The sequence below is a fragment of the Ambystoma mexicanum genome, chromosome 5p (assembly GCF_040938575.1).
Source record: "Ambystoma mexicanum isolate Mex_15411 chromosome 5p, UKY_AmexF1_1, whole genome shotgun sequence".
NCBI classification, from domain to species: domain Eukaryota; kingdom Metazoa; phylum Chordata; class Amphibia; order Caudata; family Ambystomatidae; genus Ambystoma; species Ambystoma mexicanum.
Window position 1 is genome coordinate 203,370,927 of NC_090930.1, and position 15,190 is coordinate 203,386,116.

Genomic DNA, 15,190 nt, shown 5'->3' on the forward strand with positions numbered 1-15,190 from the left:
TCCACGGTGATCCCTGCTGCAAATTCCCTTCCAGTGTCCTATCTTCAGTCACCACAACAAGGAATTCAAGAACCAGGTTTTTGGCTGCAGATCCTAAAGACATCCTGCTGCAAACTCCTCTTCTCTGCTGAGTTACTGTATTGGCTGGGGTATTACTTACCTTAAGCCTTGTGTGATTCCTGTGAAGCCTTTGGGGTGATTCATATGATTGGGAGTACTTTAATCTAGTTCGCCCAGGCCCAATGCTGGAATTCCTCTTGGGTGTCTTCTCTGAAGTCCCTGGAACCTTTCCACAACTCTAAAGTGCAATACTTACTTGTTTTGAAGAGCGTTCCTGAGGAACCCTAACCTATGTACATCTATGCCTATCCTGACCTGTCTGTTGGCCACTAGAGCACTATTGACCCCCTGCTGCCACCGGGAACACTCATGCTCCAAGAATAGGGAAAGACATATAAGGTTTGGGCCTTTTGCCTAGAAATGTCACAAGTGTTGAAAAGTAACTTACTTGTAAAAGAGTTGGTTTGGTAACTGTGCCTCTGAAATATGAGCAGTTACAAATGTTCTTACTATCCTTGGAATGTGTTTTGCCCTTCTTAAAAGTATATATAAGGTTATTTTACTTGCCTGTGAATTGGATCCTCCCCTTCCCAAAAGTAATGCTGTTGGCTTCACCTAACAAATTCTTTCAGAAATTAAGTGTATACGTTTACCAACTGGCTCTTGCTTCTCCTGACCTGCTGTATAGCCTGTCTAGAATATGTGTGACTTGGGTTTTATTTACCTTGAATAGCTGTGTGCCTTTCTTAATAAGTCCTTGGTCTGCTTTGTGCAATCCTAAAACAGTTTAAAGAGTTATTGCTTAACTTAGTTTGTGTTCCATTGATCTCAAAAGCAACTCTAATAGTTTGTTTGTTCGTTTGTTTTATTCACTTATAATGCGCACCAGACCCGAAGGTAGCCGGACGCAGCAGTACAGAAAATGCGAAGCTTAAGTTACAGGGTAGGGTCATACGATACATACATAGTACAAAATACAAGATACAGTATATTAAAGGTAGACAGCAATTACAGTTTGCAAACAGGCATAATGAGTACAAAGTACAATGAGGACAGTATATGTACAGGCACCAAAAGGACATTAGCTCATCGGCCAGGTGGGCAGAGTGAGGAGGTCCATAGGAGCAAAAGAAAGCAGGATAGTAATGTGTCTATCCTAGGGTCTCGTGAGGATGAGTAGGCGCTAATGGGCTAATCATTGGCAGACCTCAATATATAATAGTATATTTCCCCATTAGGTCTTACTAACCTAGTATAATTTAGTGTTATCCTGAATGTAGTTATAGGTTCATACAGTTCCATTAATTTTTGGTTCCATTATTCTGAAAAGTATCCTGGTAACAAGGTTGGTTTACTATGTGATTTCTTAACTGAGTGTCACTGCTTGACTCACAGGGTTTACTACCCTTGAATTACTAATCTAAAAGTAACTTGTGGTTTTTCTCCCCCTGAATAGGTGTGTTCTATTCTAAATATGTATAATTGGGACTGACTTACATAGAATTACTCTTAGTTATTCTGAACAAAGTTTATGCTTTGGTCTGTGTACCTTAAGGATTGTGTTGTGTTTTTATATTGTGTTTATGATTCTATGACAAAGTCCTTACCCCCAAGATTTACCTTGGCCTGTTTGTATTTATTTTATTTTTATTTTTTTTTTTTATTTGTGTATGTTCATTTAGAACTTTACAAAGGAAAATGAAGAAAAGTCTTTCACTAAGGAAGGAAGCCCAGAGGGAGTCTGGTAGATTCACGAAGGGTGGGGTCGTTTGGACTCTATTCTCTGCATGGTGAATTGCAGAATTTTAGTTGATGCTAGTAAACAGCTGTTTCGGTCCCCACCTATCAGTCTGTTCCAGCACGTAGCTTCGTCCCATCCGTGTTCCTCTGGGCTAAAGTGCTTTATGTAGGCTGATCTTAAGTCTAGAGTTGCTGGGCATGAGATCAATAGGTGCCTGATGGATTCGGTTTCAACATTGCACAAACGACATGTGTTGGAGTCGGAGAGGCCTCGAATCTTCAGGATCTCGTTTGTTTCCAGTAGATTTAGCCGGATTCTTAACATGTAATTTCTTGCTCTCCTGTTAGGAAATTTCCGAAGATAATTCATCGGCTCATTTAATTTAGTGAACATGGTGGGAAGATGGAGAAGGAGTTTATTTTTGTTGGCCAGGTCCTGGGTCTGTATCCAGTCTAGTTCTTTCAATTTCTTATAGACTCGCAGCGGGTTAGAAATGAGATCAGCTTCCGTGCATGACACTGATTCTAAACTGGACATGATTTTGTTTTTCCAAGTTTGTAGCATTTTGACTTTGCCGTTTTGAAGTTCTTTATTCAGTAGGCCGAATATTTGGTCGGTGTCGGCCGTAATGCATTTTCTGAATAGCCTAAGTGAGTTTAGGTTTACTGTTGCTGTTAGTGACAGTAGGCTAAGTTCCTGGCGAATTGCAGCAATGGATGTAGATTTTGGAAGGATCAGGACTGATTTCCAGAACTTGCTCTCCAATTTTTGCCAAATTCTTTCTGGGATTGTTGGCATCGCCTCTGTTCCATAGGTGATTGATGGAACGACTTTTTTCTTATAGAAGTCTATTACCGGAATGCACGAATATTTGCCAAATTTTGTGTCGATTGCTTTTGCTTGTGAGGCTAGTTTCCCCAACTTTGTTTCCAAAGCGCTCTGCATAGATGTTTCGTTTTTTGAGGAGTCGATCTGGACACCTAGATATTTGTAGTCGGGTACCAGCTCGATCTCTTTGCCCTCTAAGTACCATTTGAATTTTCCAGAGGATTTGTTTTTCTTCCCTCCTCCTTCCAGCGTCATTATTTTTGTTTTTTCTTGATTTATTTTTAGGTTGTTTTCGGCTGTATATCTCAGAAGGTTTGTTAATTGTCTCTGGAGGCCGATCTGAGTTTGATCCAGGAGGATTAGATCGTCAGCGTACAAAAGGTAACTTATTTTTGAGGATGTGAGGGACGGCGGGAACGTGTGCTCCAGGTCTACAGAATCGCCGTAATCTCCGAGGTATGCAAGGAACAAGGCAGGTGCTAGCGGGCATCCCTGTTTTACCCCTCGCCCGGTTTGAATTTCTTCTGACAGGTCGCCTCTTTGGGAGAGTCGAACCCTGAGGGAAGTGTCCGTGTGGAGAGCTTTGATTGGTTGGAATATTTCTTGGGGACAATTCCATCTCTCCAGTTTGGTCCATAGGCGGTGTCTGTCGACGAGGTCGAAAGCCTGCGTTAAATCTATAAAGGCAATGAAAATCCGTGATTTTTTTTCCCGGGCTTTACTTTTTAGGGTGCTGATCGCTAAGATGTTTGCCATCGTTCCCGTATTTTTCTTGAAGCCCGATTGGTAGTTGTCATTGCATGGGGCTTTTTCGGCCCAGGATTGGAAGCGGTCCAAGAGTAAACTTCCATAGACTTTCCCAATGCAATCCAACAGGGCAATGGGGCGATAGTTTCGAGGGTCGGTGATGTCCCCCTTTTTGTAGATGGGGACGACAATAGCTTTTGTCCAAGACGGCGGTAAAGATTGCTGTTCGGAACATTTCTGAAAGATAGAGGCTAGAAGAGTGGCCCATTCCTGGCAGTTGTTTTTCAGATCGATGTTTGAGATCCCGTCTGGGCCCACAGCTCTGGAGATCTTTAGTTTTTTTATATGGTTACTAATTTCTTTCCGGTCGTTCAGTTGAATCCAAGCTGACTTCTGGATTGTACGATCCTGACAGGTGATTTGAGCAGTGGCTTGGAAAACCGAGGAGAAGTGCGTGATCCATTTGTGCTCTGGCATGGCATTGGTTGGGGAGTTGTGCAAAGAAGGCGCTATGGATTTCAACAGGGACCAGAATTCTTTTGCTTTGTTGCCATTTATGGCTTTTAACATTTTTTCAGCGTCTTGTTGGTATAGACGGTGGCGATGTTCTTTCACCCATGATTTGTAGATTGTGGTTTCCGCTTTTAGTTTTTCTTTCTTTGACAAATCGTTTCCTAGTTGTCTTTTAAGTTTTCGCAGCTCCCTTCTTTTGGCCACCAAGGTGGCATCATAGGCATGTTTTGGGGGTGCATGAGCTGGGGTTTTCTGTTTTGCGTTCGTTCGATGTTTTAGCAACAGAGGTACGTAATCAAGACTTTTTTGTTTGCCCTTGGATTTTCCTTCCTCGGTATAATTTGCCAGCAGCGTTTTTACCGCTCGGGTTGTCAAATTTAACCGGTTTCCGCGGGCGTTTGATTCTAGTTCCGTATTATACGGCTCAGGCGCCCTGTGGTGATTTGCCAATGACATTATCAGCTGGTTGTGGTCGCTGGCTGTGGTCTGTCGGACTTCAAAGGATTGAACTTTGTTCAGAAGAGGTCTGGATACATAGATATAATCTATGGTCGCTTTTAGTGGGCCTTGTTCCCAGGTTGGCAAGCGGTTGTTGTTTGGGAAGACGAAATTCAGGTTTTCAAATTTTCTGGAGGACATCAGGGAAGACCACAAGAGGCCTCTTTTCAATGCTGTTATAGTTTGCGAGGATGCGTCTAGTGTTCGTGGGTCTCTGGGGCATTTGGCATTCAAATCTCCACAGATGATGATTAAAGAGACCTGACGTGTTGCTTGGATTTCATCAATCAGATTTTCCATCATTAAGAGATAAGACTGATGGTTTATTGCCGCCGGGTTCCAGTAAGTGTTTATCACCACTATTTGCTGCGGGTGAGAGAGGGGTTTTTCAGACCATTCACATAAAACTGCTAGAATTGACAGGTTTGCTTGAAGGGTTGACTTGAGGGTCAGCCCGATTCCCTGTCGGCAAGCCAGAAGGAGACCTGAAGTCGGCCGACCTAAAGCTCCTTTGTTGGCGGGTGCCAGAATTATATCGTACCCATCCATGGCTGGGTTATGTCTAAGCCAGGTCTCTTGCAGACAAATAATGTCAAATGAGGCTAAGTTTGCGTCGCCCGTTGTGGTAAGATGTAAGTGGCCTCTCGTGTTCCATGAGCAAAAATTTAATGATGGTGTGAGCCGGCTGACGTTCCGTTTTCCCTTGGGCTCTACTGGGTGACTGGCGAGTTGCTATTTGGATTTGGATCCTTGTGATAAGGCCTTTGGGAGCCATGCCCACAAATCCTGTAATTTTGCCGTTGATTTTTGAACTGTAGAGGCGCTTTCTGTTTGGACTCTATATGTTGATTTGTTGTTTTCCGCCGTGGGCACCGTCTTAGTCAAGTTGAGGCGGTTTGGTTGATCTCACTTCAAAGAGGTCTCTTCTGTGGGGTCATTTGTCTCGGCGCGTCTGGAGATGACAGATTTAGGTTCTCGATGGCTTTCAGATGGCTTTGAGGATGGATTTGTCACAGTTCGAGTTAGCCCTGAGAGGCTTTGTGGTTCCACTTTTTGGTCTTGCCTCGAGGTTTTTAGCGTTCGGGTCGATTTTTTTTCTAGGTTCACTTTTTCCCTGTTGGGCCCCTTTTGAGGCTCACTTGGCACTGTGTAGCCTAGCATAGCCAGGTCACTTGTTGCATCCTTTATTTTCGACCTTATGTACTTCGAAGTTGGGTGGATGTAAGCTTTTGCTCTTTCGTTCGAATGGTATGGATCAACAATTTTTAAGTCAGAGGACTTGATCGTCCGGAGGGTCGGTATCAGACTAAATAGCATGAGGATCCCTCGTCTATTCAGTATAATATCGTCGTCGTTTTCGGCGTGTTGTTCAAGCTTAATCGGGGACACCCCTGTGGAATCAAGTCTTTTCCGGTATTGTTCGGTCCTTGAAATGTAGTGGGGCCGCGAATGTTGCTCCCTCTTTTCGGGTTTTCTTGATTCTAGGTGTGTATTTTCTTTTGACTTTTGTTGGGGGTCCCGAGGTTGGCGTGCTTCCTGTGTGCTAAGTCGGTAGCTGGAGGCTAGCTTTTTGCGAGTTTGCCCCTCACGAGCTGGGGGATCCATAAATGACACCACTCTTAAGCTCGTTGGGCTGCCGGAGGTGGCAGATTTCCGACGATGGAGTAGTTTCCTGTGCTCTTCCAAAGTGAGAAAATAGACTGGGGAGTCCTCATCAAACGATTTTTTGGGATTTTCTTTTTTTGCGACTTTATCTACTTTATATGAGGTAGATTGCTGCTTTGATGAGTTAGGTGTTTTCTCATATTTGTTAGGTGATGGGTTTTCCGTATCATCCAGGTGTTGGGAGATATTCATCAGATCCTCGTCTTCTGGGATATTTTCTTGTGATCTAGGCGAAGCTTTTTGTGTTAGTTGGGGTGTGGTCGGGCTCCGGGCCGAGGTTCTTGTTTTTTCGGACTGTTTTGCTGACCCAGAGTTTGACCGCAGTACTGAGGTTTGATTCGGAGTTTCGTGTTTCCCTCCACAAGGGTTAGTTTTTTTTGTTTCCCGTCTCATGCCAGTAAACAGAGGGTATGACTGATCTGACTCACTCGCTAGGTTGTTCGGAGGGGGAAGATCGTTTGCCATTTCTTCTGTAATGTCAATCACATCTTCTTGTTCAAGGATTGGTGAACTGGCGGCCTGTTGGTTATTTGGGAGAGTGTTAGAGGGTGGAAATGAGTGTCCAGCTGAGGGGTTTTGAGCTCCCAATTTTTTCCCCATGTCGGACGGCGTGAGAGTATTTTGCGTACCTTTATGGCCGGTTTCTATGGCTTGCTTTAGAGTTTTGAATTTATCATCTAGAGCGGTGATGTAACCTTCCAGAAAAGTTAATTTCGAGAGCATTGTGGCTTGAATAGCTGAGTTGTCTTTCAAATTTTCATTTATGCCCTCGTATAATTTGGTAAACGGGTTCATTGCGATGGTGATGGCGGACATTATTGGGAGAAGATCTCTCTTTTGCTGCGATGCCGGCTCCGTTGGCGGACCCAACTGGGGGGGACCTTGATTTGGAGCAGGCGAAAGTATGCTGGACTCATTTAGGATCCGTCTTACTGTGGGCGAAGAGGTGAGATCTGGAGGGCCACCACTGAGACGCCCCGATAGATGTGATTTTGAGGGGAGAACGGAATGTGGTCCGTCTTGCTTAGTGCGAGTCGGCCGTTCCTTGATTTGGCTGATCACTACCGCTTTATTTGGGAGCATTTCAGACTCAAAGTCAGGTTGAGGGAGGGTTTTCTTTCGTGAATCAGAAGATGGGTCTTGCGAAAGCTGAGACCCTATCTGTTCTAGAGTTTCGCATGAGCTGGTTGGGTTTGATTGGTTTGGCTGTAAGAATTCTTCGCTGGCTGGTTGTGGGGTTTTGCAAGTAGCTGGGGCCTGGTGTTCCTTGAGTGAGGCTAATTGCGTCATATCAGCGGGTTTTCCTGAGTGAACGCTAACATGAACAACATCTGTGGCTTTTTTCGGCGTGGCTTTCCTCTTTGGAATGTCCTGGGGACCCGGTGTTTGATGTGAGGTCGGGTCTGTTTGGTTTGCTGATTTCGCCTGTAAGGCCTGTTTTAAGGGAGAGGCGGGTTGAATGTCATTTGCGAGGTTTTGATGTTGGACACAGGAATTTATCGGAGTGCATATTTTTCTCGCTTTTTCAGGTGGTTGGCACGTTTTTATTGCCTCCAGTATTTCCTCATCAGTGAGGTCCGCTTTCCTTGAGTGCGTCTCTGGTGCAAAAGCATGGAAGAAGTCTGTTACAAGGGTAACAACCGATGATTTTGTTGGTTTCAGGCCCCAGAGGTTTTTTGTTGTTTGGTCGTTTTTTTGATTTTTTGACATGTGTGATTTGATTATATTTTTTTGAGATTTTTTTGTAGTATTTGAAGGGACTTTCTTTCTACTAGATCTTACGTTTCCGGTGTCAGAGGACTCCGTGTCTTTTCTAGTGCGTTTTTTTTTGTTTTTCAAAACCTCCGAGGGTGCAGGCAATGGTGGTGAAGGCTCTACCAGTGCTAGGGCATGCACTACATTTCCTGTAATCCCTAGAGCTCTGTGCTCGTCTGCTGAGTCGCAAGGAAAGGTGTTCAGTGACTTACTTGGAGGCACTTGAGGTTTTAATTGTGTTGGAGCCTTACTGGCTCGAATTTCCTTATTTTTTCCATGGCATTCAGTGCTTCTGAGCTCTACTGAAGAGTCTATTTTGCCGTTTCGTGTTAACTCCGATGGATAAACGTCTTCTTCGGTAGTGGGTGTGGCCCCTTGGCCGGCTAGCCCATCCCACTGTTTGTTGCTTCCTGTCGTGGGGTTGGCTCGGGAAATCGGCCCCTCCCCCAGAATGGCCCGCGGGTGCTCCGCCTCGCTTGGGGCCATTTCCGAGGAGGCCGTTATCGACTGGGCCGGGTCTTGCTCGTCCACCCGGGCACCTCGCGGCGCGCGGTCTGCATTCCCTGGCAAAGAGGGACCCTCCCCCCGCTCTCGGTCCTCGATCCTCCCTCCGGAGGCCATCGGGTCCCGGGGCAGTGGGGGTGGGAGGCGCGTGCGAGGCCGCAGTTTGCAGCTGTCGTTTTCCGCCGAGGCCGGTGCAGGAGCTCGCCGGCGCGGGCTCTGCTGTGCCAACGAGTCGCCCTCGCGGTCCAGGTTCAGCGGGACTAAAGCCGGGAGCACGTCCTCCCGGGTCCGTCGATGCTGGTCCTCCGTCTCTTCAAGGCCTGGCTTTTGGTAAGTGGCTGCTAGTTTTGACGTGTCGGGCCCGGGTTTTTCTAGGGAATCCTGTTTCCCACGGGCATTTACAGATGCGCCTGTTAAAGTTTTTGAGTGTTTGTAAGATGGTCCCGGCATGGGATAAGATTGTACACTGTGTTGTTGTGGATTTTTTTCTGCAACAGGGCGTGAGTGTGCACTTCGAAGCTGACGACCCTCCTGTGTGTCCTTGGGGTCTCGGTCCATGGATGAGACTATGGATGTAGAGTTTGCTGGTGATGCCGCTGTTTCCATTGTTTCAGACGTGCACAGACTGCCACAGACTGCAACTCTGCAGCCAACTCCGCGGCCGCTCCGCGGCTGGGTGGTAGTTTTATGGGTCCTCCCACTAGTGCAAGTAGACACGGTAGAGAGACTCCTGTCTCTGGAGCAAAGGTTTGGAGTGACTGCCACAGACTGCAACTCTGCAGCCAACTCCGCGGCCGCTCCGCGGCTGGGTGGTGGTTTTATGGGTCCTCCCACTAGTGCAAGTAGACACGGTAGAGAGACTCCTGTCTCTGGAGCAAAGGTTTGGAGTGACTGCCACAGACTGCAACTCTGCAGCCAACTCCGCGGCCGCTCCGCGGCTGGGTGGTGGTTTTATGGGTCCTCCCACTAGTGCAAGTAGACACGGTAGAGAGACTCCTGTCTCTGGAGCAAAGGTTTGGAGTGACTGCCACAGACTGCAACTCTGCAGCCAACCTTTATTTTGTATAATACCTCTGGGTGTAAGTGTTTCTGTTGAACCATTTGTATGCTACATGTTTGTACTTTCCTACTACGATATGCCTGGCTGTTCTGTCTATGCCACCAAATACTCAGGTGGTACAGCCTTATACTAAGAGTGGAGTTGTATGGTTTTGTGCAGCCCTTAGTTGGACTTTCGAAAAACTGTCCTAACAGAGGGCATCCTTCCAATACTGCAAAATCTCGAATTGGCTCCAGAGAGTCCCTTCACCAGAGGCAAGGACCAAGAAACGTAGTAGAGTTGACTGCTGTGACAACCCTCTGCCCACCGAGTCTGCAGAAGGCGCCAGCCAGCCACCACCTTGAAGATACGTTGCTGAGCATCCCCCTGTGCAAGTGCTGTCACAGGATCCACCAAAGTCTCCTTCTCCCAGTCAAGAGGGCTGAAGAACAGAGGAGCTGGTCTGCTGGCGCCTCAATGCTGGAACAGTCCTTCAGCAATGACTTCTTCACTTCAAGGTACTGTTCACCTCCGGTATAACCTACCCGGAACTGCTTGTGTTTCTGTAGGCTGCCGATAGTTTGTATCTTGCTAACCCTTAGACCTTCATTGAGTATCATTGGGAGGACAACCCTTTGTGGTCTTAGCAGTAAAACTGCCTGCCCTTGGACACTGGTCCTTCGGGCATCCATTTAGGGGGTCATCCTAAACTCCCTAAGTATATTCGCAACCACCAAGTTTCTTACCTGCACTCTAGGGGCTACAATCCACACGTTAGGACTCTGTGCATTGTACTTTGCCTCTTCCCGTCAATTTCCAGGCCAACCCCCAGCCACTGGTGGCCCTGTGGCCCATCTGAACTTTGAGAGACTCCTTCTAGGGAGGGTTGGACTAGGATTGGGTTGAAGTTATAAAAGGTTAGTCAGAGTTTGGAAAGTTTGCATATATGTTTCTGGTTGCTTTACTATGTGATTTGCTACTGTAAATGCTACTCTAACGTGATTACATAAGAGCATATGTGGTTTACCATTGAAAGAGAAATGCAAATTATATTATTATTTATATATGTCTGGTTTATATTACTTATCTGAACTTAGAATTGCAACAGTGTGCCATAGAGTACATAATAATTTCTCAGTGTGTAAATGTTTTCTTGAAAGGTATTCGCTGAGGTCTTTGTACCTAACTACAGCCCTCTTTCCTCCTTAGACTAAGCCCGGCCGCTCGCCACTCTATCATAGCCTTAGGTAGTTCAGGCTGATACTAAGAGGTATACCCCTGGTTACCCTAGGTGGGCTTGCCCAAGTCCTGTCTCAGACAGTGGGCCTCATTAAAAGTTTGCCGGTCTGGGAACAACGGTACCGGTTAACTTGCCAGTACAGTAGTTCCTGGACCAGCAAACTACGAGTTGTGCTTGCGGGTGCCTTTCTGCCCACCAGGTCTGACCTGGCGGGCAGAGCGGCACCTGCAAGCACAGCATGTCGGATGCACCGGCACCATTCTGAATGGTGCCAGTGCATCCAACCTCGCCATTCCCATTGAGCCCAAAGGGCTCAAATGGGAAGGGGGAGCATTCCATTCCAGCGCCCGCAAATGGGCAAATACCGGGTCCAGCAGGGGCGTAATGACCCGGTAACTGGCCATTCGCGGGCGCCGGAAAAAATTACAAGTTTGGCGGCAGCCTGCCTGTTTTACCGGCAAAGCTACCGCCAAACTTGTAATGAGGCCCACTTCTTTAAACCCCTAACGGCCAGTATCATGTTTTTTCATACCACTCCTCTTCAGAGTTGGTGATGTCTACTAGGGCTTTCTTCTGCATTGCTGCAGATATTGTTTTACCTCCCTCGGTAAAACTCTCCTTAAACCGCTAAATTGCAGGGTTGATGTGAAAATTGAAGTTGAGTATTTCAAAACTCCTTTCTCTGCATGATGATGCTTTTCTGAAGGCTGTTAGTCATGTTTGCTTTTCTGTGGGCCAAGGCCTACCACGCTTGGCATCTGTAAAACTGACAATCCCAAACCCTCCATGCCTTTGTCTAGACTTCCGTCATGTTGATGCATTTCTTTTTGCAGTTTCTCGATCTTCAGGGGACTTCTCTACAACTTGTTTTGACAACGAGCTATCGGAGCTTGGGATTGACTGCCAGCCCTTGACTAGTGGTGCCTCGTTGTTCAGTTGGGAGTCAACTCACACCCCCTGTATCCAAAACCCAACCATGATTTCCTCTGCAACGCATTGGCCAGACAATTCACCACAAAAACTCTTGACATCCTGAACACCCTTGCCACCCCCTCCCAACCTTCCACCACCCCCTGCCTCCTATGACCTCCCAACCTCCTGCTTCCTCTCTATCTCCTCTCACCAGAGATGTCTGCTCTATTAAGGTCTCCTCCATACATGTTTCCCTGTGCTCCTCCAGAACCATCAAGGACAACACTGTCTCTCTTGCTCCCGCCCTTGCTGATTTCTGCAACCACTCTTTTGCAACAGGATCTTTCCCCTCCTCCTCCCTCAAGCACTCCTCATGAAAAAACCTTCAGCGGACCATACCTGTCCAGCTAACTACCGTCCTATTTCTATTACCCCCCCTTTCTTGCTTGGGATACTCCTAGAGAAGTTGGCCTTACCCCAACTGACCTCACACACAGAACTTGTTGACAGTCTCCACAACCATCAATCTGGATTCTGAGCATCCAGAGGCACGGAAACTGCTCTCCTGAACACCAGTGAAGAACTGCTTGCCTCTCTAGACTAACTCTCCAGCTGTCCTCATTCTACTTGATCTCTCCTCTGCCTTTGACACGGTCAACCACACCATCCTCATAAAACGGATACATGATACCTGGGTATCATGGAACGGGCACCACTGGAATGGCTGTCCTCCTTACTAACTGACCATCCATCCAACGTTATTCTGGGCACCTTCTCTTTGCCTACCTCATTCTCCAGCTGTGGTGTCCCCCAGGGCTCCAACCTCTCCCCCTGGCTCTTTAACACTTACCTTGCACCACTGGAACGCATCATTTTCACCTTCTCCCCCAATTCCCAGTGCTACGCAGATGACACTCAACTCTTCTTCAAACTTCCTCCTGACTCTCTTGCTTCTTCCATCATCCCGGACTGCCTATCTTCTACCTAGTCCTGGTGCACTTCCAACGATCTATGACTCAATCCCAGCAAGACTCAGATCCTTCCTATTGGGACCACTGCTCCCTCTTTCTTCCCCTCACTTTGACCATCCTCTTAGGGCTCTCCCCCTGCTCCTTCATCCGAAGCCAAAAACCTTGGAGTCATCTTCGAGTCCTCTCTCTCTCCTTCCTCCCTCACATTCAGGACGTTGCCAAGAAGTCCAACTTTCAGCACTTCCTTCTCAAAGGAATTCGCCTGTTTCTCACTTTCCCCCAGATGCTCAATGTTGCCAGAGCTCTGGATCGCTCTAGGCTTGACAACTGCAACAGCCTACTCCGGAACCTTCCCTGCTTCTCTCTACAACCTCTCCAGCTAATCCAGAACAGGGCAGCAAGACTTATCCTTGGCCTCAAGCCCAGGGACTGCATCTCTCCTGTCCTAAAAGGTCTTCACTGGCTCTCGGTATCTGCACGGATTAAATTCAAATCCCTCTGCATCATCCACAAGGCTGCCTGGGGCCATGGACCACGTTATCTGCAACTGGTTCTCACTAAATATTCTCCCTCTAGACCTCTACATTCCTCTGGTGCCAAACCTCTGTGTGTAAAGCGTTTCGGTAACCAAAGGGCTGGAGGATGAACTATTGCTTCAGCAGGCTCACTCCTGTGGAACAGCCTTCCCATCCCTCTTCATCTTGAGACGGACCTCATCAAATTCTGGAAATTCTTCAAGACTTTCCTTTTCACTTCCTCCTTCAATTTGTCCCTCCTCTGCTAACTTCACAGTTGCTACAATTGGTGACCAGGAACCTTATGTGTCATAGGGGCCCTGGCCTCCCAGACCCAATCGCCTTAGCTTCTGCCTACACACAGCACTTGCCCCGGCACCCACTGGCCTACCCTACCGTAGGCCTGCGCTTACCCACCTATTGCAGCTCAACACTCCTTAGCACTTACTATACTTGGCACTTGCACCTGCTGCTCACCCACAAGCACAGACAATCCAGCACTTACCCCCATTCCCTCCTGCCCCTCTTCTCTCTCTGCACTTGCACGTTCTGAAAACTCACAAGGCATAGTAGGTTCGTCTTTCATCCTCCAGTGTATATTTTGTTTCTATCCCATGTTCCCTCCCTGTTGCCATGTGGGTACTTTTAAATAATTTACGTGTTGTATAAGCACCTAACAAATGCACAATAAAATAAATAAATACATACATGTGTGTGCACCAGAATCGTCCGGTGCTGATTCTATCTGCACGGTCTATTCAGCCCAGCCTTTCCTACGGCGCTCGCTTAATGTTTTGGGTTTACATTTTTGCTATGCCTGGCATCGACCTTCGATGTGGTTTTGGGGAGACGGCTATTGCACGAAATGTGCTTCTCCCGCCAGGAGAACTTGTAATTCCAACAAAGACAATATTGAAACAGCGTGTTTTCCAATTTGGGCTCAGAGATTAAAATCAGCCTTAAGGCAGAGGGAGGAAGAGACTACGCATTCTCTAAGCTTAGAAAGTGAATCCAAAATGTGCCTTCACCCCACTCTCTCTAGCCTAGGCCTTGTTGCAGATATGGTAGCTTTTTCTCAATGTCGATCGTCAGGCACTCGGCAACGAAAAAGGAGATCGATGTCAAATGGCATCAAAGGTTTTCTTCTCAGTTGCTAGGTTTCTTCCAACCAGCGGTGGAAAAGAAACAATCTGAGGACATCGTCGCATGAGGGTTTGTGGGTCCTGTAAATGTAGGATACGGATAGCGTGACAGAAATGCTCCCGTCAACACCCTGTTTATTGAATTAAAATAAATATGTAACACTGGATGGGGGGACTATGCAATGCATGCACATCTAAGCAGATTCACATGTATATGATGTTAGTGTGGTAGTGATACTTACCTATTCATTTCATTCCACAAAGTGTATACAGGCCTAATAAAATAGTGCATTTTATCCAGTGTAATTTGGGGTGCTCTGTGTGAGTGCCTCATTGTACCCCTCACTACCTCGCATACAACCTTGTCAAAGTTTGGCTGGACCCAAGTGTCTAATCCCTGTACACTGTAATAGGGAGGCCTCCCAGAATTCTCCCTCAGGGAAGATTCTGGAAATCCTTTTTAAGACCACCAGTAAGTACACAATCTAGAAACATTTCACACAGTTTCCTCTGAATTGTTCTCATTTGCTTCCCATCTAGTTCTCCAATCTAGAAGTCCAATGTCTTCCATAGAGAGCAGATTCATATGTACTGCATTCACACACAAAAACAAGTACATGAATACAGAAATTAATTCAACTTAGCAACACAACTGGAACCCCAATTCTATCCTCACTTACAGATATTTGGGCCAATCAACAATAAAGCTATCTAAAGAGCACCGTATCTACCAAAATTAGTAAAACAATTGTGAGGACGGTCAATTTCCAATTGAAAAGCAAATTACCTGGGAATCCGGAAAGACCTGGTTCTCCCTTTGCACCGGGAGAGCCTGGTATCCCTGGCAAGCCAGGACTTCCGGGTGTGCCTTTACCTCCTGGGCTGCCTGGGAATCCATTAAGACCTGGGTCACCCTGCAAGACATTGTATACAGCATGGGTTACACTGTGTGCCATTTTCATGGGCTGGATCATTTAATCAGAAGCACAAACGTTTGCCTGTACAAATATGGTTGAATGAATACATTGGAAATGGCCACTATTTCTCGAGGCATGGAGAA

The 15,190-nt window shown here is 46.7% G+C and overlaps 1 protein-coding gene across 1 annotated transcript in view; it reads right to left on the reverse strand.

Moving 5' to 3' along the window:
* COL4A5 (collagen type IV alpha 5 chain) overlaps window positions 1-15,190 on the reverse strand; it is a 568,084-nt gene that overhangs the window by 127,002 nt on the left and 425,892 nt on the right. Inside the window, exon 37 of the mRNA XM_069612627.1 lies at window positions 14,918-15,044. Coding sequence (XP_069468728.1) covers window positions 14,918-15,044 — 127 coding nt within the window. The remainder of the gene's footprint in view (window positions 1-14,917; window positions 15,045-15,190) is intronic.